At 40.3% G+C, this 26,328-nt stretch overlaps 1 protein-coding gene across 1 annotated transcript in view; it reads left to right on the forward strand.

Annotated features, from left to right (window-relative positions):
• The window catches only part of LOC112107703 (collagen alpha-1(XXIV) chain), a 235,372-nt gene that overhangs the window by 61,416 nt on the left and 147,628 nt on the right, over positions 1–26,328 (forward strand). Inside the window, exons 9-14 of the mRNA XM_024201528.3 lie at positions 2,527–2,580; positions 3,920–3,964; positions 7,983–8,036; positions 8,818–8,862; positions 17,341–17,394; positions 20,141–20,185. Coding sequence (XP_024057296.2) covers positions 2,527–2,580; positions 3,920–3,964; positions 7,983–8,036; positions 8,818–8,862; positions 17,341–17,394; positions 20,141–20,185 — 297 coding nt within the window. The remainder of the gene's footprint in view (positions 1–2,526; positions 2,581–3,919; positions 3,965–7,982; positions 8,037–8,817; positions 8,863–17,340; positions 17,395–20,140; positions 20,186–26,328) is intronic.

Here is a 26,328-nt window from a genome sequence, read left to right on the forward strand (position 1 = left end):
ATATAAAAGGATTTTTGAAATATCGAAGCTAGGTTTTGAAAAGCGACAGAGCCTTTCATTTCATAACATGGAATCCAGGGAGTTAGGAACAATGCATTTTCAATTATGGGCGGCATAAAGGAAATATTTTGAAGCAGTAAAGCAAATTAAAGCCTCAGTCTCAATGTGAGTTTGTGCTACCTTTAAATACATTTGAGGAAAAAAACAGTTTAATCTGCCTATACTTTCCCACAATAGCTATTTTTACTACCTTAGGCTAATTTAACAAGGGGGGGGGGGGGGGGGGGGGGTTGTGGGGGCTATAGCCACCCAAAAATTTGCCTTAGTCCTCCCACAGCCACCCCTCCTAGTGCAAAGGTCAAATGTTACGCAGAAGTAATGGTGGCATGGCATGGCATTGCCACCCTTACTTCACCACTGGAGCTGGCGACGGTGCTGCCTTCAGAGCTGGGTGGCTTGAGAGCGGTGGCTGCTGGCCAGGTGTCCAGCTCTGAAGGCAATGCCACAGCTAGCAGCAGCACAGAAGTAAGGGTGGCATGGTATGGCATTGCCACCCTTTCTTCTGCAGTTCTGCACAGCCCACCTTCCCCAATTTTCTGTCTAGCCCACCTCAGCCCCCCACCGGGAAAAGGCTGGTGCCATTTATATAACCAAAAGTGAGCCAAATTATACTCATTTACTCATGTGAATAGATAATTGCATATATTGTAATGTCCCTACACTGCAAACTCACATTTGAGCATACCCTGATCTACACACCTGAGTAAATTTGTGCAGAGTAATCCATTGAATTGGTCAGTGGGACTATTCTTGTTGTATATGTGTCTGCAGGATCAGGGTCTAAGTGAGGAAGATTTGGCTACATGAATATATAATTGTTTATTTTAACTAAATAGATGCCTAATGAAAGTTTCAATGATAACCATTTACTACTCTGTGCATTAAAATGAAATTAAATAGTCTTTATTCAAGGAAAACTGCAGCAGTTGTGACCCCTCTGGTAATATTTACAAAATTAGGGCCCAATCCTGCATACGTTGACCATTGCTCCATTATGGAGTCCCATTGTCTAAGCGTGCTGATCCTTTGCAGTATTAAGGTCTACAATAGCATGTAAACATATTTTCAAGGGCTTTCTTAGCTGTTGGTGTTTCAGTGACTTCATAACCATGAATAATGCAGTTATCTTGCAATGACAACTATAATTTTACTGATACTTCCCAGCAGGAAGTCCAGCTTGATGACATAGTATGAGATACAGGAAGGGCAGTTCAGCATATGAAAGCATAAAAGAGGCAGGAGACTTTGAAAGAGGTTGGAAGGTAAATTTTGCCGTATATTTAAATGTTTTGGTTAACTTCAGATTAATTTATTTTACATGACGATGATATATTTTCTATCCAAAATATATAACACAATGTACCTTGCAGATATTGTGAGAGTCTCCTGCCTTTCTTGTGCTTTTATATACTATATCCGACTATCAACAGTTGGTCAAGATGGTAACTCCTGGTTTATTGTTAATTATTCATTTTTATTTATAAAAGACATTTTAAATGTTTCAGAGGTTTCTTATTCTCTGTAATCTGATGTAATGACTGGGAAATTGTTGATATCAGAGAACCTGTCTCTCTGTTGGTAACGCCTTGAACTGGTTCATTTGTTTGAAACTTTTTAGTGAACTTACTGTTCCCTGAATTGAAGGACTAACAGGATGAGATACAGGTCAAGTGTCCCCACTCAGCTATTGAAGTGCACTCCCATCCTAACTATTTTCACCACATCTCATCTAGTTCTGGACCTTGCTTGAGTAAAGGCTGCTCACCAAACAGGTGTCCAGTTCTTCAACAATGAACTTTACCACCTGGCACCCAAGAACTTGCCCATTTCAGAAAAGTAGAATTTTCTTAAAATAAACAATCAAATACACAGAATTATTGGGGGGGGGAACACTTTTGGATTTGATTAGGGAGGGAAGGAGGGGGGAAACAAAGAATTTACTGTACCCATTATCAATCCACTGTTACTCTAACCTTATCCGAGCATACCCACATTGAGACCAATATAAGGAAATTCAGATATACAAGGACATTCAGATTCTTCTTACATTTGTACATTTGTTCCATAAAAGTGTAAATCTTAATAATATGGCCAAGATCAGTGTCAGCTTGTGTTATCTGCACCATAAATACCTGTCCCCTGAGGGCATCTCCCGTTGTGCATACCTGATTTTGCCAAACATTGTCTAAGGGTTTTCCATCATGAATCAGTGTTCTTTTCCCCTTGTACTTCACTTCATTTTGGACTAATTCCCTCCCTCTCCCCCCATCCTAAATGCTTTTGCAATGTGTGCACCACTGCTCAGGAAGTAATCATGCTGATTTTAATTATGTATAAAAAGTGGGTTTTATGGGCTTCCTATGCAAATTACACAAGAAACAGTCTTGTGTTAGGAGAAAGCTCTTTCGTGTTACCAACAGGTAAAAATACACTAAACCTGATTACTTTTTTTCGCTTTCAATTTAGGGAATTCCAGGAATGGCTGGCAATGCTGGTTCACTTGGTTACCCTGGCAGGCAGGTGCAGTAACTATACAAAAGAATTATATGTTTTCCTGTTATAAGCACCTTTTCAGTACTATACATTAGTTCAAAATATGTTTCCCTTCCTCTCTTTGGGGTTAATTTTCAAAGTGATGCCTGGTGTACATGGCCTGTTCGTCAGCAAGGAGTCTTTTGACAAACTGATCTACCTCAAAAGGATTGTTTGCCATCATGTAGCATTAATGATGTAATTTCTGAAAGTACCATATCTAAATCTGCTGGCACTGCTGATGGCATCACTGCATTGGCTGACATTGTATCACTAATACTCGAAACAAGCCTCCTTTCAGAGGCACCATACACGGAAGTAATGTGGTGCATTGTGCCCTTAGTACTGGGCCCTGAGTGGGTGAGACACAGTAATTCTATATCCCTCTAGTGCATACATACCTTGTTACCAAATTACAGAATGTATAAGCCCTATTCACCCCTTTGAAAACCTTCATTGCTCTCTGTCTGTTTCAACCTTTTGGCATTTAATGTTCAGAAGAAACAGGAAGCATTCTGCTTTAGTACCATTCCTACTTATTTGCCTACACTTATTTTTTTTACTGCTGAAACTATTTCTTTCTTTAACTTTTATGTGGGGAAAGAGTATGTTAAAGGGCTTTTTCCATTCAGTTCATTGAGAGAGAGAATCAATGAAAACATCAAATTGCTATCAATGCAAGCCATTTGTAATATTGATTTTTATATACCTGGGACAGATAGATAGTTCAATATATGCAGTTGGTGCATTAAGAGGAAATGTCAGTCACTTTTCCTAACATTTAAACTGTATGAGCCAAATTCAGTCCTTGTATTCGTCAACTGACTTCAATGGAGTCATGCCTGCTTGAGGGGCTGAATTTGACCCATGCTCTCTAAACTATTTCAACATTTTATTAGACCAATTTTACAGTGGCTATATATTAAAAAGCATTATTAAATAGTTTAAACAGAGACTGGATGACAACATGCCAACATTTAAAAATACAAAATGCTTTGAGTATTTGAAATAAACTTATTGTTCTAATGTTGGCTAGAAAATGACTGGAACTGCATTCCAATATAAAAGTTTATGAAAAGTTCCATGAAGTTATTTTAATGCCAAGTTCACAATTGGGTAGAAGATTTCAACTGGATTGGGAAGAACTTTCCAAAAAGAAATAACTTTAATATAAAGGAAGTTGCAATCTCTATCTAGAGGTTCACATAGCACCCATCATGAAAAGTTCATTGCCAGTTTGGAAATTAACAATTATTGTGATAATTCTTTTAAATCTAGTATTTCCATTTATTTTAAATGAAGTAAAAGTTGTGTCTTTTTATACTAGGGTTTAGCTGGACCAGAAGGTAACCCAGGTCCTAAAGGTGTAAGAGTAAGTAACATTTGTAAGCATTACGGCATGCATGACTGTATTTTTATACATATAGTATGCTTGAGAAATTTCATTGAATTGCCAGTTGCACGGCCACTGAATCACTCTGTCTATTGCAGAGCTGGTTAATGACAAACTGTATTTCATTAAAAATTTGAGGATTTATTTCTTTTTCATGCCTACAAGCAGTATAGAATAATCTCATCTTGCTGCTCTTCCTTCGCTTGGAACATATACAGACATGAAAAGAAAGAAAAAGAACCCTGTGAGAGTGTGGGGGGGAGCGAAGGGGGAAGTGGAGGGGAGGAGGCCATTTCCTGCCTGGAGCATTATTTCTGTAATAGAAGCTGTCAGGAGTGAAGGCAGATCTGGCATTTGTAATCTTCAACTGTGACAGAGGTTGATGGAAGGAAACAATCTTGTCACATAAAGAATATGAGAGTCACCTTCTGCTAGATCCTAAAATATTTCAGTTGATATCTTTTGTAGCCCAGACCAGGAGTACAAATCTGAGCCCTTTAAAAATTTAAGCTTTGCTTGGATCGTTTTTGAGTAAAGTTTCAAGGATAAAAGTGAAAAAAAAGTTTTTATTTTTCACACATATACACTTATATATGTAAAAAACCATCAGATTTTATTTCTTTCAAGGTTACTGCCCTCAACAGATCATCAGACTTGGATCACATGGGAATATAATGTTAACTGTGTATTGTAACCTGAGATTTGTAATTGCTTTACACTAGAAAGTTCTCAGGTTTTTGATTCCACCCTCATCCTTACACAACTCCATTATCGTACAGGTTGCTGTGAAGTACCCTACCCATGTACTTATTCGCGACACTGATACTGACTTGGACTCTTTATACATTCCATGGGTGGCGTACCCGAGCCCACTTATCCACTGACGCTTTAAAAACCCCGCACCCCAATCTGAGTCTATGCTGGTTATGTGATATGTATGTATCTCGTGATCCTTGTAACTGATACCTGTAATCCCCCATAACTCAAGCCGGACCTCAGATATACCATACCTTCCCTCTTAAGAACATAAGGACGGCTGTACTGGGTCAGACCAAAGGTCCATCTAGCCCAGTATCCTGTCTACCGACAGTGGCTAATGCCAGGTGCCCCAAAGGGAGTGAACCTAACAGGTAATGATCAAGTGATCTCTCTCCTGCCATCCATCTCCACCCTCTGACAAACGGAGGCTAGGGACACCATTCCTTACCCATCCTGGCTAATAGCCATTAATGGAATTAACCTCCATGAATTTATCCAGTTAACTTGTGTATATTTAATCTTAAACATTAACTTTAATAAAAATTTTAAATCTGTACCTTATGATGCTGTCAAGCTTCTGTTACAACTTCTCCATCATGTTACTGAATCTGTGCACTTGTGTCTTTTATTGCAGATATTTAAAGCCTTCATCTGCAACAGCTTTTTGAGATGTCTCTAAGTTTTGCTCTTCTTAAATTCAGTTTTCATTATATGATGGGATATCCCAAAGATATTAGACCCATATGGCTCTCAACCCTCAGACATTTGTTCCTTTTTCTCTTGCCCCAAAGTTCTCTATAAACCTGTAGCCAACTCCTTCTCCTGTTATACAAGAGAAAGGTGATCGCAATCTTTTCCACTAAGTGGCCCACAAGCTTCTTCTTATTTCGTATGACTGTTCTGTCATTCCTCAAAAAATGACTCATACTAACAATCTCAGAATGTCATGTTTCAAAAGGGTGTCTCCTACATAATCCTTTCTGCCAGATGTTGCCTGTAATGTTGACCCAGAAACATGTTTTTGTGCCATTGACCCATGCAGTTATGTCAATATAATTTGAGCTCTTAAGGTTAGAACACACTCCTATGATAGCTCTGGATCCTGCTTATTTAAGGGTTTTAAGACAATGCAGGGAAAGAAAAGAGAGCTGCATTTTTCCCTAATGTGTGGGGTACCAAGAAGAGTATTGTCCTTCCTAAGATCCTCAAAAGATGGGTTAAGATATTTCATTAAATTCAAAGGACTGTAGAGATAGGTGTGAAAACACTGATTCTTTTTTTCAGTAATTAGATGCTGCACCTGCCTTTGCACATTCTCTCTCGGAGCCTCTGTGTGTAGAATCACTTCATTGTACTTTTGTTTATGCCAATTTGCAATTGAATTTGTACGTGTCTGTCACGTATGCACAGCCGTGAAAATGTGAAACTGAGCTTTGGAAGCAATATCATGGAATATAGCACATACAAACCATTGAAGGTTTGAGAGGAGGTTTAAATTTCTCAGGACATAGTGTTAGTTCTCAAATCTTAAGAGCCAGGAATTTAAGTGATTACTACATTTTAGGAGGTGGATTTTTTTAAGCGTAATTTAAAAAAAATACATTTTCCCAGGATAGCTCCCTGTACGTGGAACTTATTTTCCCCCCTAATACAATCCTCCTTTTACCAGTTTCATGTTGAAGGAAATGGGCTGACCAAGGACACAAGTGTGATTTCCTTCAAGTCACCTTATATTCTGAATGGCATATATCCCATTCAAACCCAACAGTGGAGTAATCACCAATGACATTCTCGTTGTCTAGTAGAAGAAAGCTGCACCTGTGTTTTGCTCAACAGAGAATTATAACAGCTCTTATGAGTGAGAAACATTTCCTGCCCTTTATAACTTTTCATTGTATTTCATATTATGATTTTTTTTATTTAACTAGACTTTGTGGGGCTTCTGCTGATCTCCACTATATTGATGAAAAGTAGAATTGCTTCCTAATTCAGTCACAGAAGACAAAATTTTCAAAAACTCCTAAGTGCTATTTTCATTTGAGAATTTCTTCAGTTTAATGTTTTCACTTTCTTAACTTTATTTTTATTCATTTAACTGGAAGTGAATTGGATATTTTGACAACAGTGGTTAGCATGTGTCCTATCGCAATAGTTACTACTCTGGCTACTCTATTGATCTTATGTTCGAAAATTCAGTTATTTCTACCGTACCATTTTAAAAATTAAACACAGTGGTATTTAGCTGTGGATTTTCAGATTTTGATGCAACATAAGGAAGTTACTTCTCAGGGTATATCTATACTGGAGCTGGAAAGTGTAATTTCCAGCTTGAGGAGACATACCTGCACTAGCTTTGCTAAAAATAGAATCATAGAATCATAGAACGTCAAGGTTGGAAGGGACCTCAGGAGGTCATCTAGTCCAACCACAGTGGCGCAAGCAATGGGAGAGGATAACTGCCCCAAATATAATCTCGTCTGAGATCCTAGGCATGTACTCTCGGCAGCTAGTTCCTCCCACTGCACCACTGCAGCGACACTTCTATTTTTGGCACACAAGCTCAGTCAGAGCTAGTGTGGGATGTCTCCTTGAGCTGAAAATTTCAACTTCCAGTTCCAGTGTAGATGTACCCTCAGACAGCATCACTCTCTACATGGAAAGAAAGCATGGCATGATGCAGTTACAATTAAACTGAGGCTTACAATGATATGTCACTAGTTTTTTAATGGGATAGACAATTCTCCCCTTCTATTTAAGCAGGGAGGGAGAAGACATCTTAGTCACGTTTTAATTAAAACAATCCAGCTGTGACAAGATAAACTTGCAAAATAATTCCTTTGTAGTGGAAATCACTCAAACTTATTCACAAAAAAAAATTTCTTTTTGATTTACAGGTGAGGAATATTGTAAATTTGAAAGGAAAATTTTAAATATTTCTTTGATCAGCACTTTCTGATGCAATAGTATATCATTTGGGAATTTTTTTCCTAGTATGGTTAATTTGTACGTTATCTCTGCAATGGTGGGGGATTGTCACCATCAGTTGGATTTGGAGGGTGAAATCCTGGTCACATTGAACTCACTGGGAGTTTTGCCATTGACTTCAACTGAGCCAAGATTTCACCCAGAATCTCAAACCACTATACGTACATAAATGTGTGGTAAATCTGTATCTAGCCTTGTTCTTGAGATGCAACCTTTTAATGAAGAAATTTAAGAATTATTTTTCTGTTCTAAGGGTTTCATTGGACCTCCAGGGGTGGCAGGACAGCCAGGACCTGAAGGAGAAAGAGTAGGTTTAATGAACCATTTATTAAATATGTACACATTTATGATAATGAAACACACTGAAGTATAACATATCCCAGAATGAGACCAAGGAAAACTTTATTATTTATGTAACTCTTTTTAAAAAGGAAAATAAGGCTTTTCTGACAGCAAAACTGATTGGGGGTGTGTGCAAATGTCATCCTATTAAATAATAAAATCTGCTGATTAGAATGAATCTAGTGAACAAAATCAAAATAGCACCAAGGTTAATCAATCTGAATTGGCTGTAAAGTGAAGATTGGATTTCATCTAAAACTTCTGAGATTGGGAGCTTGTTCTTGTCATTGAAGTGAGCAGTGAAAGTTTCCTCTAAGAGTAATTTCAGTCCATGTATAAATCACATTTCTGAATTGCCTGGTATGCGTTTAAGACAAAAATGCCCATGATAATCTGATAACTGCTTTTGAGCCTAATCTTTCTACTATTGAAATCAAGGAAAGTTTTTCCATTGAGCTTAATGACAGCCAGAGCAGGCCCTTCTCAACATTCTAGGACACATTCAACTAATATGCCTGGAGTGAAGAGATCACAATTTACATTTCTCCATCCCATTCTCCCTGCTCTCTTATAACAAGAAATAGGTACAGTGTCTGCTTTTTGTGGTGGTGATTTTTAGATTGCCTTTTGCCATCAAATGTGCATGCCAATAATGTGTAATTAAAATCACTTTTAAAAAATCTAGATTCTGTAGATTTTTTAGATTGTAGATTCTCTTTTCTTTCTTTCTTTCTTTTTTTCCCCAGGGCATTCCAGGACTGCAAGGAAAAAGGGGTCTTAAGGGGAGACTGGTAAGGTTACTAATATGGGTTACTACTTTTGTTGCTAATTTAAATGAATAATGTAAGTCTGCATATAATTTTAAGTAGCTGAAAATGTTAGTGTCATTGTATTCACAAATGATTGTATTATTGTTTCCAGCACATACCTGGCACTACAGAAAAATGACAACTTGTTGGGTAAATTTAGTGGTGCTGCTAAATAAATGTAAATTACGAATTCTTAACCTGATGGCCAGTTCAGCCATTGGAACTATCAGTGTGACTGCCATGGGGTTAAAAGGTCACAGAATAATGCAAACAGTTTTAAAAAATTATTGTTAATGCAACACAGATTTATGATTCCAGACTTTATGAGGAGTCTGATTCAGGTGTTGGCCTGAATACAAGTCAGTTGCAGCGTCTAATAATTTCAGATGTTTGTAGAAAAAATAGTAGAAAGCAACTGTTGGCAAGTTAAAGCTATTCCCTACTTAATACAAACGTATTTCTGTATCTGGGGGCAGACACAAATCTGCTAGGCATACTAAGGTTTACAGTATTTCTGATAGATCAGAAAACTGTAGCATGATCTGTTATGTGCCAAGTTCTTTGTTTTCTGCCACATGGTTATACTTTAAGACTTTTGCTGTCTGGATGTAAAATACTGAGGAGGGAGAGATGTATAGCTCTGTTGGTGTACTTTTTGTGTTTGCTGCGTAGTTATTACAAAACCATGTGAAATATGGACCAGCTTCCAATACATGTGAATTTTGGGTTAATCAGTGCATAACACCAAAGGTGCTAAAAGACACTCCTGAAACATGTTAATTAAAATCAAGAACCTATTATTTAAGTTTTTAATGCTACAGATTAATGTGTGAATCAAAAAGGGTGAAATGTATTAAAGTAATTGGCTAACAGGATAGTGTGTTCAGCTTTTTGTCTACATTGTTGCTGCTCATTTCTCATTTGAATCATGTACTACTTTGTCCATCCCAAAAGTGTACACTAGCAGATCCATGCTATTGGTATGCTTATTGCACCTTGCGTTAAGTTTCTTATTAGCCATGTGCAGTGTGCTAGCTTTTCTGAGACGAAAGAGCATCAAAGTAAAAAAGCAGATGGCTCATGCTCTATCTGTGTATGAAGGAGGTGATGCTGATAGGAAACTTTGAAAAACTGTCTGGAATTATAATCTTGTATTCAACTGAAGGCACCTGACCTCTGGTTCTCAAGGTGGTATAATGTCTTGATCTCACTAGACTGCTCCTAGCTACACAAGTAGCAGAAGTGGTGAGAAATTAATTTTCCATCTTCAGCTAGTCATGTATTGCACCCATCCCGCTCTAGTGAGGACTCTTTACCATAGAGATCCGTCTTCAAATAGTTTAACACATGGCAGTCCACTGTTTAAGTAACAGAGATCAATGAGAGCACATCAGGCCAGTACTCTGCACATACCGTTGGCTTTCTACTTAATGCCAGATCTATTTCTTGATCCTGAAATCAGTTCCAAGACCTTTGTCCTCATCTTTAAAGCACCTATTGGGCTAAGGTTTAGTTAGCATAAGGCCCCATCCGTCAAAACACTTCAGTAGGTACTTAGCTCTAGGTACTTTGTTGGATCAGGACCATAGAATGCCTCTTTCCCCAGATCCAACCCAACGGCCTCAGGGTGAATATCTCAAGAGGTTGGAGCAGGATGCTCTCACCAAAGGAATCTTGGCTGTGGAATTCCCCAGTGTCAGAGAGATGAATCCTAGCCTTACGATTCAGGGGGAAATGCAAGACTCATCTTTGTGCAAACTTTCCATCAATAACAATGAAGGGAAAGAATGGCCAGCCTGGCACCATTACTTTTGGAAGAAGGGCAAATCCCAGATATGATCGCATTTTGGAAAGCAGCCTAAAACTTGAGAGGTGAAGATCAGGGGCTTCTTTTAGGGTAGTTCTTTTAATTTTTAACATAGCTCTAGACACCATGGTGATGGATGCTTTAAAATGCTGGTAAATAATTGTGCTTGCCATCATTTTGTTTACTGTCCAGATGGCATTTAATATACTATAGCAAACATCTGACATGAAAATCATCTCTTTGGGATTCAAAATGCTACCAATTAGCAGACTAGTTGAATAGTTATTAGTATTTATAATATCTTTGGCATATTTGAAATGGAACAAAATATTCAATTGACTGAATTCCTTATTATAAATATTAGAGAGTCTGAAATTGCCTGCATTTTAAATCAGTTGGATGTACAGTATGTTTTAAAGAAAATATTCTGTATTCAAGGGGCATGTGTCCCATTTCTTTCCATATTAAGTATGTAATATAAAATCTGGCCACTTCTATATTATTATATTACCTGTCTTGTTATATATGCTGCACAGTATTTCACATATACTACTTTGAGCACATTTATTGGGAATGTACTATATAGGATTAGTTACAACAGGGATTGGCAACCTTGAGCACCCAGCCCGTCAGGGAAATCCACTGGTGGGCCGGGACAGTTTGTTTACCTGCAGCATCCGCAGGTTTGGCCGATCGCAGCTCCCACTGGCTGCGGTTCGCCGTTCCGGGCTAATGAGAGCTGCGGGAAGCGGTGTGGGCCAAAGGATGTGCTGGCTGCTGCTTCCTGCAGCTCCCATTGGCCTGGAACGGCGAACCACAGCCAGTGGGAGTTGCGATCAGCCGAACCTGCGGATGCTACAGGTAAACAAACCATCCCGGCCCACCAGCGGATTTCCCTGACAGGCCGCGTGCCAAAGGTTGCCAATCCCTGAGTTACAACAACTAGTACTCAAACTGACAAAGCAGACCTTTTAAACTATACCAACAATCTGCTAGTCTAGTCCATTGTAACTGTGTGAAAATACTACAGACCTGTTTTCTGTTAAAAATATGAATTTTCTTGTTTTCTAGGATGTGTTATAGCAATATGCTAGATGATATTACTGATGTAATAAAACATTTGCTACACAGTAGTACTATTATGTTTTCAGTTTTAGATTTTCTCTTTTCCTAGATTGGAAATGCTTTTTCTTTTTTATAGTGCCTAAATTGTTCTTCTCTCATCAGTTATAAAACTCACGATGATGACAGTGAAAATATCATGGCTATGGTTAATCTGTCCCCTTGTCTCATCCAGAACATCTTTTGCTCTTTTTTTCTGGGTGGGCAAACTACGGCCCGGGGGTCACATCCGGCCATTCAGACGTTTTAATCTGGCGCTCGAGCTCCTGCCGGGGAGCAGGGTCCGGGGCTTGCCAGGCTCCGCACATGCCGTGGCTCCGCGTGGCTCATCCCCCTTCCAGCTCCTACATGTAGCGGCAGCCAGGGGATTCTGCACGCTGCCCCAGCCTCAAGCGCTGCCCCCCCAGCTCCCATTGGCCAGGAACCATGGTCAATGGGAGCTGCAGGGGTGGCGCCTGTGGATAGGGCAGTGTGCAGAGCCGCCTGGCCACACCTCTGTGTAGGAGCCGGAGCGGGGGACATGCTGCTGCTTCCAGGAGCTGCTTGAGGTAAGCACCACCCAGAGCCTGCACCCCTTACCTCCTCCTGTGCCCCAACCCCCGGCCCTAACCCTGATCCCCCTCCCGTTCTCTGAGCCCCTCGGTCCCAGCCCAGAGCATGCTCCTGCACCCCCAACCCCTCATTCCCAGCCCCACCCCAGAGCCTGCACCCCCAGCTGGAGCCCTCACAGCCCCCCACACCCCAACCCTCTGCCCTAGTCCAGAGCCCTCTCCCACACCCTGAACTCCTCATTTTGGCCCCACCCCAGAGCCCTCACCCCCTCCCGCACCCCAACCCCAAATTTTGTGAGCATTCATGGCCCGCCATACAATTTCTATACCCAGATGTGGCCCTCAGGCCAAAAGGTTTGCCCACACCTGACCTACAGTCTGAATCTGAGACCTAGTAATTGGAAAAATTGCCTTGTTGCTTCCTCCATTTCACTTTTGATCCAACTGTTAATTTCTATTTAAAAACGTGTGTCTTCATGGGTGTCATCTGGAGTTTAACATCTATTGGGGCACACATCCTCCCCAAAATATGCTATATTTCTTAAAAGAGCAGTAAATTAGCCTTTGACTATGGCTTCCCAGAAGGTGGCCTCGAATAAGCAAAAGATATTTTAATAACATGGCACTATGTCAAATCCCCATTTTGCACATGTGAAATTTCACGATACAATTTCAGAGTCCAATTGAAAATTTGGCCCAGAATGGATAGGTTTTCAAGTTAATTTCAAAATCTGTTATATTTAATAATTAACATTATGAACCTCTACTGAATCAGCAGCCACATAAGGAATAAATGTTATACAGTCTATTTATGTTATGAAAAACTCGTACCTTAAAGTTAAGGTATATCAATTGTCACTTGTGAGCACCATCATCAGATATTGAATACAATTTTCACAGTATGATAGATGGGCCTGTTTGTTGCTTGGAAATGGCCTGAATCATTTTTGCTGAAAACTGGTCAATTTGGAGGGCTATCTTTTGGCTTTAACACATGCAGACTTAGGAGAATTTTCTGAGAAATTGGCCCTGTTTGTTAGTTTGCAACAGAATGCAAAAAACACCTTGGGCCAGGGTCATCCTGTGTTTGGGAGGGCTTCAGCCAGTGAAAATTCAGGAGCTTGGTGGCAGAAACTTTGACAAAAGGAAGAGGTAGCAGAAAATGGCAGCAAACATCCCTTCCTCAGAAGGCTCTTAGAAGGTCAGTGCAGCCCAAAAAGTTAACTGTGTTTGCCAGGACAGGGATGTTGCCTGGGGATGCCTTGATTCAGTGCATCCCTCTGCCACCTTCACCATTAGAGCGTCTCTGTAGTGTCAACTGCTAAGGAAAGCTGGCCTCCTGCTCTCCCAGCAGAAGGCCTGTAAAAAGGGCAGCAGTGGTGACATCAGGGTGGTAACAGCTGTAATGTATTCCTCGCCGCTTCACTTTTGGTAAATACAACCTGGTCAGTTGAGCATGTCTGCATTTTGTTGTGAATAAGCCACATTCCTCTATTTAACTAGAAATCCAAAGGATATTAAATTGTATCTGTGTGATGTGGATACGTTTACACTGTTGTAGGAACTTTAATGGTTTAACTTCCTTTATAGATTTTAATACAATGTCCAGTAATGAATTTCCACAGTTTTTTTCATTTACTTACATTAAATATTGAGATTACCATAGCCATCCAATGGCGTTTTTTAATGGATGAATCATAAAACATTGAATAGTTTGTTGTGTATTTTGAATGTGCAAAGCTGCTACAGAGCATGGAGAATGTTTCAGAATTGATCTAGAGAACACCTGACAAATTAAAACTTCAGATGCAGTCACAGACAGTAATTTGTCAGGGCTTAAACTCCTTGGGTGAAATCCTGGCCCAATTGACGACATTGGCAAAGCTCTCATTGACTTCAGGAGAGCCAGGATTAGGCCAGCATTACTCCCCGGAGTGCTGAAGTAGTGAGCTGACTTGCGGTTTGTAATAAACAACCATCTACTATGCAACCGTCCATTCAATCTGACCTGTCTTTCTCCTTTTCATAATTGATATTTTATTATTTCTGTTAAAAATACAATGTTCGTTCATTGTAATGATTACAATTCAAAAGTCAGCACATGAATTAGAATGAATAAATCAATTTAATTCACATTATGATGAAAATATGAGGAATTATGAGCCTAGTAACTTATTGCAAGATGCTATATAGACTATTAATGGTACATTCACAGAGGAATAGGAGTGGGACATATTCTTGTCCACAGTGAAAACTGACTGGAACAAAATAAGACAAGACTGAAAAGAACAAGACAAAGTATAAGTAAATAAGACCAAACCAGACAATACAAGACAAAACAATACTAGCTGGAACAACTCTAGTTCAATGGTTGTGGAGGAGAGGAGAGTTTTACAAGATAATTTTCCCTTATTATTTAGTTAAACTCCAGTTCTTATGACGACTCCAAGGTAAAAGACTAATAGTTCTGATTAAAGAAAAACATGGCTGAGATATCCAGAGGTATTTTGCATTACAGGGCAAACTTCCCACCTCCCCACTGCAACTGTTAAGGTTCCTGCAGTTCCTCGCCTGTGGTCCCTGTTTATCCATTGTTAGGCACCTCTCTCCCCCTTCCCAGCTTTTAACTAAAGATATTTAGCTCTGCTAAATCATGAGCTAGACAACCTAACGAAGGAAGGTTGAAAGGGCTAAACTAATAGTATGTGTGACCTGAGGCACTTCTGAGCATGGCCCACTGGAGGTGAAAGGTTAGTAACTTAATCTACTCTTGCAGCTATACAGAGAGAAAACTATAACCTTGAAAACACCTGAGAGCAGAAAAGGTAATATTTATGAAATAATTATATGCAGGATGAAAGAAACTGCTCCCTCCAGTCGGTGGGAATGGAAGGGTGGTTCCAGTTAATGTGAGTTAACTAGTTGTGAATTCTAACATGCACACTCACAAATATTTGTAAATCTCCGTGCAAACACTCCCAAAAGTATGTTCTGGATCCTAGCTTATCCTGGGGCTCAGCCTAGGGCAGTAGTTCTCAACCTGTGGCCCAGTCAGCACACAGCTGCGGCCGATGTGACATCCTCAGGGCCATACAGGTAGTACTGGATGCAACCCACATAACAAATTGTGGAGAACCACTGACCTAGGGTGAACCATGACTAGGAACAAATGTTTATCTCCTGGAACAAACTATTGTGGAATATCTACAATACACTAGAATTTACAATTGTGTTAGTGAACTTGAATTACTTGAGCTAAATCATGTTGCTGAAGTTGCAGTATGAACAAGACAAACCCTATGAGAATGCACTGAGAAGGTTAAGGATGGATCAGAGCAATTGTGGAGGGATGGCCAGTAAGTCCATAAATGGTGTTAATCCACTGTCTGAAACACCTGTGAGGGTGGAAAGGAAACATAGCAAACTGTGTCCTCTAGTACAGTCTAAAAATACTATGCTAGCAACTATGAACTGTCCATTCAAATACCATGTTCCCTACTTTTAGGATGTCTTGGCAAATGTAGCACAAAATTACATTGGAATTTTACAGCTGTATCACAAGCTCATATGTCCAGGATCATTCTTGGCTCTCTTACAGCCCTGGTGCTTGCAAGATATTTTATTCCCATACTATCTATATGTAAGATGTTTTTTTTCCTGGCTGTAGTAGCTTGCATTTTTCCAAGCAGAATCCCCTCCCAATTTAGTATCATCTGCAATTTCATTGGTGTGCTGTTTTACTACCTCTTCTAGATTATTAAGAAATGTGTTAAATCAGACTGATCCTAGCAGTGCTCTGCATAGTTCTCCACTACACACCTTCCCTCCAACTTAATATATTGGCATTGATCACTACATTTTTTGTGCTCTTGTTTACAACAGAATTGTGCTGCTCTTGTGGGCATTAACTTTTGTGCACCACCGCACTGAATCCACTCTCTCCCACATGTGGCTTTTCCAGTTGGTTAGTGAGCATTTGATAGGGATATTAAATCAATAGGAATTAAAATAATTCAGTCAATTCGTGCTTCCTTTCCAAGGGCAACATCTGGTGAAGTAAAATAGGATCCTTAATAGGGAGCAAGAAAGATCGTGATTCCAGGAAGGCAGGACTACAAGTCCTGCAGCCCAAGGCAACAATGCTAATTTTGGCTCAAAATTGAAATTTCACTTGTCCAATCAGATTCCAGGTACATCCTGGTGACTACATAGCATCACTACCCCAATAACTAAACTCTGAAGTCAACACTCTGCTAAGATGATTGATGAAATTCATACCTCATTTGGTGGTGGTGTTTCAGTCTCTAGCTGCAGACTCAACCAGGCAAGCATGCATTAGTTTACATTGGCAAAGATAACTTTGCATACAGAATGATTAGAAAATGAAGGTTTAATTCTGAGCAGCGCTGAGTCCCTCATATTGGTCATTGATTGTAATGCACATTTGTCATATTGAGTTTTCATCCATAAATATTAAAAAACAGGGTTAGGTAAATACTATAGGGTATGGGGAAGATGTGATCTTGTAGTAAAGGCACGGAACTGGGTATCCAAAGACCCCAAACAAACATTCCAATGGGCACTTGCATAGTATCGACCTAATAAGGGCTCAGTAAGAGGATAATGTCAAATTCTTGCAACTCAAAATGTCATCCAAAAAATCTTCTCACATCTTTCTTGGATGGGATTTTGGAGAAAGACAATGAAATGTGTTTTGAATTCTGCAGCTGAAATCGTTTATTTTCTCCCCTTCTTCCTAATATCATCTTACTTTCTAGTACCTTTGATCAATTTGGGCTGGGGTTTTCAAAGGAACCTATAGGATTTAGATGTCCAAATTCCAGCTTTGGATAAGAAAGGACAAGTCATTCATTCTTGCCAAATTTCTTACACATTCGTACCCATTTCCAAGTGTAATGTGAAGAATAATATCCGGTGTGTGCTGTGATTCTAACAGTGTTACCTCTCTTTTGTTACCAGGGTTTTCCAGGTGACTTTGGAAACAGAGGCCCCCCTGGCGCAGATGGGAGTCCTGTAAGTGTCAAATTGTGTGTGTGACTTTGCAATTTACAATATGATGGTATTAAAATGTGTCCTTGATAAAACCTGTCCAAAAAACAAACAAACCCCTTGAAATGAAGGAGAGATTCAATGAAGTCCACTAGAAATTTGCTATTGCTCTTGATTTTACATTGAAGGTGCTCAGATAAGCGAGAGAGTTTCTGAAAGCTGCTGAATGTGGCCAGCTCCCATTAGGAGCTGCAGATGCTCAGCACCTTTCAGGATCAAACTCTTGCCTGTTTAAGCTAACTAAAGAAATCTGCATCCTTGCTAAAATTCTTAGTGACTAGGGCCCTAGGACATGACCTTGCATTGATATGATTAAACTACAGTTCCAGGGTCTCTTAAAAAGGGGATATTCTGAAGTTGTTTCTTAGGAAACTGGCTTTAGTATGTTCAGGTGTTTACTAGCTTTGAACTATTACTGAATAAGCTTCTGGACCTGTCTTTTCCTCATCTGTCTTTTTTAGTAACTCAGCATTAGTAGGGCAGCTGCTCTTTCTTTGGCAACACCTCTTCAGAATAAAGTGCTCTGATGATGCAGTAATCAAAACATGTGACAGTCATCATGTCATTGTTTCAGTACTGACTTCAAAGGAGCCTCTCTCTTGCCCTGTTCTTAGTTGACTCTGGCTGCAGCTCTTAGCTTTGGATTCCCCTGGCGTGGAGGAGCCCCCCATAGATGTAGAGCTAGTTCCTCTACCACTCTTCCCATGGTCCCTGACACAATGAACAGGGAGTAGGAGTCACCAGATTGCAGCTGTTCTCAGCTGATGGATGTTCCCTTGGGAAAGATGGGCAGTTAGTGCCTGCGGGCTACTCTAACCTGGATGGGGGCCAGGAGCTGGGCGAAGAACCAGGGAATAGTAACAAAATCTCTGAGGATGACCCCTCCTCTGCTGCACCAACTGGAAACTCTTTAAAGTTTTGCTGGTGCCTTGATTGCCCAGTGGCACCAGGATTTTGGCACTCAGTAATGTATTCAGCATTTCTGATCTCTGGAATGAAGCTCGCCAAGGGGTTAAGTAATATAATATCTTTCACTTCTGTGGAACTTTTCATCTTGAAAGAACTCAAAGGGCTTTATTAGTGTAACCAACTGCTGTACAAATTATACACAAGGGTCAGTTCGTTCTGCCCCTCTGCCCCTCTCCAAAGCAGATGCGTTCTTTCCACCAGAACTGAAGGGGAAGAGCAACACTTTAATAGAGACAAACTCAGCAAGTCTAGGTCCTAAATTACAGACTTAAACATTACAAAGAACTGCATTTTAGCACCACACATTTGAAAATGAGTTTCTTCTAATCTAGCAAGACAGCTGCTGCTATCACAGCCTCTTCAAATAGCCAGCAAAAAACCCACCCTGCCGGGCTGGTTCAGGCAAGGTGCCAAGTCTGCAGCTGCAGGGGGCTGGAGGTCAGGTTGCAAATCTAATGTGATATTTACTGAGCGTACTCTAGTGCTGATGATGTGGAGCAGGAGCTATTGCTACTGCATGCTGACTGGGAGTTCTGTGGCGATAAGAGCTAGAGGTCCCTGGAGACTCAGGAAGTCTCCCCCGTTATCTCAGCTCTGGCTGGGACAAATCATACTCTTCACATCCCAGCCTCCTTCTGTTTACCAGGATTATTCCATCCCTGTTTTCATGCTTCCCTCCCTAGCCCTTAATCATGTACATGTTACATTCCCCATCCACAGCCCATGCAGAATAGAACCCTCCCAGCTGGTACGACAGAGGAGTTTGGGGCTAGTGGATGGGTGGCTGGCAGAGAAGGAAGAAGTTACCCTTTAAATCTTTTGGTCTCACAGCTGGAAAGCCCAAACAATAGCTTCACAGTGGGCCCAAATTTGCTTTCATTCGCCCCACCTCCAACATTAGGATGTGGAGGGACGCAGTGAGCCCCTGACATAATTTCTATCACCTGGTTGGCCATATGGTAATTAAGCTGCATAGAGTCTGAGCCTGGAAGGAGGTAGACCTGGGTGGCTAAAGGGGGGAGCATAGAGATTGCAGTCTTTGAGGCTGGGTAACCCATAAGGTTCATAGCACCTTTGAGATTCTGCAGCCACAGAGTTTAATTTGGGCAGGAAAGAGCCAGTAGTTTGTTTAAATTGCTAAAAAAGTTTGAAGTAATTTATTTTCTGAAACTTATTAAAAAATATTCTCCAGCTGTGAAAGAAAGAATAATTATAATGAACTCTCTGTTCACTTCAGATGTGCACTAAAATTTGAATCAGTTTTAGATATACATAAACAATTGCCCATAAAGAGAACATTGCCTTTCAAGGCAGTCTGCAAAGAAATACATTTTTAAATGGAGCTTGGGCCTTTTTTTGGCTTCCCTGTTATAGATAAAAGGAGCCTGACATGCTGTGTCTCCCCCCTCCCCACCCCCCAAAAAATAGTTTCCCATTCCCTCTTTTGTTTTCCCCCTTAAAGTAGCAGGAATGTCAAGTCTGATCTTCCCTGGTTTTAAAGGCAGGATTTCATTTCTCACGTCATGTTTATTATGGGTTCTCTTACCTTGATAAAGAGGCTTTTAGCACATACATTCTTTATGCACAATGTTAGTCAGTCATCTTTCAGGTCCTATTCATACATCAGAGATAAGCCAGAATTCCAATTTCTTTTTCTTTGCAGATCACCTTTCATTACCTGTGGGGGTGTATTAAAATATTAAAGTTCTGATTGTTTCATATACTCTTTCTTTCTTTAAAGGGAGTTGTTGGTGGCGTTGGGCCTCCTGGATTTCCTGGGCTGAGAGTGAGTGTAACTTTTTCCCATTTATTTGAACTTCTTTAAAATATTTACATTTTGTCTCTGTGTCCAGAATCCTAATAATAAATCTCAAAACTAAAAGATTCTGGGGTTGTTATTTAAATCTAACCTTATTTTAATGAATTGCTCTGGTCATTCTAATAAAATATTTTTACAACATTGCTCTTCCATCATTAGAGTTTGAACATTTGTATACTTAATAACATAAATCCAGTCCCAGCAGATCATAACTTTTGTTTGAAACAGCTCAGCTTGCCAGTTTATTCCATCTAAGTCATTTTGACTTTGCTGTTAGGTGCAATATTTTCCACATACAATATAGTTAAGGTGTATAGTCCCAATTCATCGCTGGTGTAAATCCATTGTGTTCAGGGCAGAATTTGGCCTGATATAGAATCATAGAAATATAGGGCTGGGTGGGGCCTTGAGAGGTCACCTATTCCAATGGTTCTCAACCAGGGGTACAGTCAGTACAAACTAAAATTTCATACAGACAAGTACTTGTTTATACTGCTCTATATACAATACACTGAAATGTAAGTACAATATTTATATTCCAATTGATTTATTATATAAATTATATGGAAAAATGAGAAAGTAAGTAATTTTTCAGTACTAGTGTGCTGTGACGCGTTTGTATTTTATGTCTGATTTTGTAAGCAAGTAATTTTGACATGAGGTGTAACTTGGGGGTGCGCAAGCGATATCAAACTCCTGAAAGGGGTAGAGTAGTCTGGAAAGGATGACAAAAACTGACCTATTCCATCCCTCTATGCTGAGTCAGGACCTAGCCCATCCCTGACAGATGTTTGTCTAACCCAGGGGTCGGCAACCTTTCAAAAGTGGTGGGCCGAGTCTTCATTTATTCACTCTAATTTAAGGTTTCGCGTGCCAGTAATACATTTTAACGTTTTTAGAAGGTCTCTTTCTATAAATCTATAACATATAACTAAATTATTGTTGTATGTAAAGTAAATAAGGTCTTCAAAATGTTTAAGAAGCTTCATTTACAATAAAATTAAAATGCAGAGCCCCCCAGACCGGTGGCCAGGACCCGGGCAGTGTGAGTGCCACTGAAAATCAGCTCACATGCCACCTTCGGCACACGTGCCATAGGTTGCCTACCCCTGGTCTAACCTGTTTTTAAAAACCTTCAATGATAGGGATTGCACAACCTCTCTTAATCTGTTCCAGTGTTTCACTATCCTTATAATTAGAAAGCTTTTCCTAATATCTAAAAAAAAAAAAATCACCCTGGCTGCAGATCTAGCCAATTACTTCTTGTCCTACCTTCAGTGGACATGGAAGACAATTGATCATGGTCCTCTTTATAACAGCCCTCAATGTATTTGGACTGTTATCAGGTTCCCATTTCAGTCTTCTTTTCTCAAAACTAAACATGCTTTAAATATGTCTAAAAGCTGAATCTCACAGTGCTGTTTCCTGTGTCCCCCTCAAAATGTTCTATTTTTATATATGCTATTAGTAAATGACTTTTTACAATAAGTCATCACCTGAATGACCAGATGATGATTAAGCTGCATTGCAGATGATAATGCATATAATGCAGATGTGGCCAAATTCTAGTTATACAAATGTAACCCCATCAAGGAAGCATGTGTCCAATGACATAGGGAAGGATAGGAGAGAGAGATCCTGGAGGCCAAATTTAGGCTGCTAGGTAAGAGTTTGAAGTCCAGGACCTCCATGGTAGCATTCTCTGAAATGCTTCCAGTTTCATGCGCAGAGACTATTAAAATAAAAAACTCAATAATAATGCAGGATTTCAACTATCCCCATATTGACTGGGTACATATCACCTCAGGAAGGCATGCAGACATAAAGTTTCTTGACACCTTAAATGACTGCTTCTTGGAGCAGCTTGTCCTGGAACCCACAAGAGGAGAGGCAATTCTTGATTTAGTCCTAAGTGGAGCACAGGATTAGGTCCAAGAGGTGAATATAGCTGGATCGCTTGGTAATAGTGACCATAATATAATTAAATTTAACATCTCTGTGGTGGGGAAAACTCCACAGCAGCCCAGTACTGTAGCATTTAATTTCAGAAAGGGGAACTACACAAAAATGAGGAGGTTAGTTAAACAGAAATTAAAAGCTACAGCACCAAAAGTAAAATCCCTGCAAGCTGAATGGAAACTTTTTAAAGACACCATAATAGAGGCTCAACTTAAATGTATATCCCAAATTAAAAAACACAGTAAGAGAACTATGTTCTGAAGGCCAAGACTATAACAGGGTTCAAAAAGGAATTAGATAAATTCATGGAGGATAGGTCCATCAATGGCTATTAGCCAGGATGGGCAGGGATGGTGTTCCTAGCCTCTGTTTGCCAGAAGCTGGGAATGGGCGACAGGGGATGGGTCACTTGATGATTACCTGTTCTGTTCATTCCCCCTGGGGCATCTGGCATTGGTCATTGTTGGAAGACAGGATACTGGGCTAGATGGACCTTTGGTCTGACCCAGTATGGCCGTTCTTATGTCTTCATCCTCCTCTAGTAGCTGGCCCACACAAGAGGTTATGCTTTCAGCTAATGTACTTATTCCTTCAGCGGTTCTCAAACTGTGGGTTGGGACCCCAAAGTGGGTCATGACCCCATTTTAATGGGGTCATCAGGGCTGGCGTTAGACTTGCTGGGGCCCAGTGCCAAAGCCCAAGCCCCGCTGCCCAAGGCCAAAGTCAAAGTCCAAGCCCTACTGCCCAGGGCTGAAGCCCGAGGGCTGAAGCCCTGGGCAGTGAGGCCAGGCTTCGGCTTCAGTCCTGGGCAGTGTGGCTCAGGTTACAAGCCCCAGCCTGGACTGATGCCCTTGGGCTTTGGCCCCCCAACCCCACCCAGGGAAGTGGGGCTTGGGCTTTGGCTTTAGGGTGGCAGGGCTCACGCAGGCTCAGGCTTCGGTCTCCCCTCCTGGGGTCATGCAGTAATTTTTATTGTCAGAAGTGGGTCGCAGTGCAATGAAGTTTGAGAACTGCTAGCTCAAGAAATAGTATCTAATGCTTTTTAACAGTGAAGGTTCGAATCCTGCCATCAGCTCTGGTAGGATCAGTTACCCAAGTATATTAATGGTATATAACTATGTGGGGGAATGTGGCATGTTCACAGTTTTAGTTAGGAAAGTTCTGATTGCTTCCAGTTTTTGAGCTTTAAAGATGTAAAAAAATTTTTTGGTATTTTTGTTTCTTCTCAGTAAGGGTCATGTGAAGTTTCATTTGAAGTAGGATATAGTTGAGGCCCAGTGTTGTTATATTCTTTAAATGCTACTTTGTTGTTTATAACATAAAATAAAAAAATCCTTTAAAAGTAAGCTATCCTTTATTGATTTTTTGTTATTGCATTAGCCCAGACAAGACACATTTTCTTGGTAGATAAACCCATTGTGGAGTCAGAGCTTGATCATGAAAACACTTACGCATATGGATAATTTTACTCACATGAATTGTCCCATTTGAATCCATTGGATCACGCCTGGGGTAAAGTTACTCATGTGCTTAAGTGTTAACAGTATTAGGAACTTCATTTGGATTACAGTTAGCTGTTCTCTTCCTTACCTTGGCCTCATCTGGAATTTTTCTTCAAAGACTCTAACAATTATATCAATCTGTATGTGTCTTATTAAGAAACCGTAATTTACTTATTGGGAAGTAACCTCTCGGCCCAGAGCTGCTAGGAATTTGCCAGGTCTGACTCAAGCTGTTAATTAAGGGTTGTTAAAATAGATGGAAGAGCCACTAATGGATGCATATGGTGTACTTGAGGGTAGGACACTCAAATTTCCTTGGTGGAGAGACATGTATCTGAAAAGATAGGTTGGAATTGGTGTTTCCATTGATACTGATCTAATGTTGCTAGGAACAAAACCTCCTAGCTGAGAATGAATGAGTTTGTGCAGTTATATTTTCCTTAGTGGACCAGTAAAAATGGGGTGTAATAAGCATCCTGTCACCATGAATATAGAAGTGAGAAAACAGAGATGTTTAAGTGGAGAAGGCTTTTGCTAACAGATGCATTTGGAGGACAGTGAGGGTGAAGTTTGTAAAATTGGATTCAGAAGCTGTGAAACAGTTTTTGAGCTGTGGATCAATCACCAAAGATTCTGCCATTTCTGGATCTGGATAATAGATTCTTACTTTACAAAATAAACATTTCTGCCTGTCTAGCAATATTTTTAGAAGTATTAGCCTAGTACTATCTTTGATTTTACACTTTTTCTCTGTCTTGCTTTTGGTAAAATCACCAATTTAATTGAATCTCAGAACTGTTATTTGGGGCAGTCAGTGATGGGTGACTCATAGAGAAATTAAACTTTGACTTTGACGAGGCAAAGTCTGGAAGAGTAACGGTTTGAATACAAAGAAAATGTGATCGTCCCCAAACAGTCGTATGGAAAGCTGGTAGGGGGACAGTGTAGGCACAGGGTGAGCCAAATAATGTGAAAGCTTCTATTCATCACACCCCGTCACACAGTGTCTCATTCAATCTTCCATTTCCTGACCTCTATTCTTATCTTCTTTTTGTTTGTCCTTCCCTTTCCAATAATTTAATCTTATTAAGCATTGTATCATTATATTGCTGTTAAAAACGCAATAACAATTTTTAAAATGTTTAACCTAATTAAACCAACACAAACAGTAATGTGATGATAAGCTAATTTAGTGGGATTTCATGGTTTCCAGGGTACGGGACCCTCTCAGAACAGTAGATCTGTCACATTCTATGTGTTAACGTTTGGTAAATTTAATCTTACCTGAAGTCTGGCCCTGATCCTGCACATCTGTGTGGGTGCGTCTCTGTGCCCAGCATGGAGCCTTATATTTAGAGCTGGTTGAAAATTTTCAAAATTGCAAGATTTTGATGAAAAATGGTTGAGTGATGGTCAACATTTTCAACATTTTTTGTTGTTCATTTGCAACTGGCTCTAGTGGTGGTATGGTGATGTTTGTCATAAGATAATTGCTACTGTATTGTGACACCAAACCAGAAAGCATGTGCTCCATGGGTGGGTGGAGTATGGCTAGCAGGAGAGGCATGGCTACTTGGGTAGGTAAGAAAAGCCCCTGAATTTGGGAGCCCATCCCCAGTAGATAAGGGATAGCAGCTTTGTCTACTTGGCCTTATCCTCGCCATGTTCTGGAGTGGGGCTCCAGTAGCATAAGGTTTGTTTTCATGTGATGCCTCTTGGTGTGGCTTTCCCTCTCCTGCTATCCGTGCTCTGGATATGGGCTTCAGAAACTCAGGCTCTTCTGGGCTGGCACTGTGATACAAATGTAGTGCAGCAAGACTGCCAAAGCTTCCAAACGCAGTCTTACAGCTGGAATGGTTTGCATGCTTCCAAAACGTCAGGTATACAGGGTATGTATTCTACTGTGCTAAATAAATAAATAAAATCTGTGCTTCTAAATTATTGTCAGTAAAAGTAAGACAAGTTTTGACAGAAAATACTTAAACTAGCATTTCTACATTAACAGCTGCTTTTTTTTAGCTGCTGAAATGAGTAGGGAGAGGGAAAATATCCACATGTGGACAACTACATATAATCTGGTCTAAGGTGATCTATTCAGACTAGTGGTTCTTAGCAAAACTAAATTGATGGTGTAATTTGATTTTGCTCTCCAAGGCTGTAAGTGGTTTGAGGACTGGCTCTTGTAAATATTGTGGGCCTGATCCTCATTTGCACTAAGGCCCTTTTGCACAGCTCCGACAGTGTAAAGGGGCATTCAGGTAGATGTGCTCTATATTCCTGTAACTGACGCTCACTCAAAGTACAGAGGCCTTAGGGTAAATAAGAATTGGGACCTGCCTCTCTCTGCACAGGTGAGATCAGCTAAAGTGCTCTTGCTAAGAGTCTCCAGATCTGAAAGGTTGAGTGTTTGAGGCTGGGCCTTCTGAGTGGGGACCCTTGACTCTGTAATGCACTCTATAAGTCCAACAGAGCCAGAATTCGATCTTCAGAGTCTGTTGCAAAGCCTCTGTTTCCCCTACTGCTCCCCCCGAGAAGGTGGCTTTCCAGGATTTGAGATTTTCGTGGCATAGGGAGTTTCTTTGATCACTGGACACGTTCGTACGTGTGTGTGTGTGTGTGTGTGTGTGTGTGTGTGTGTGTGTGTGTGTG

This window comes from Terrapene carolina, unplaced genomic scaffold (genome assembly GCF_002925995.2).
Source record: "Terrapene carolina triunguis isolate 2854851 unplaced genomic scaffold, T_m_triunguis-2.0 Scaffold211, whole genome shotgun sequence".
NCBI classification, from domain to species: Eukaryota; Metazoa; Chordata; order Testudines; family Emydidae; genus Terrapene; species Terrapene triunguis.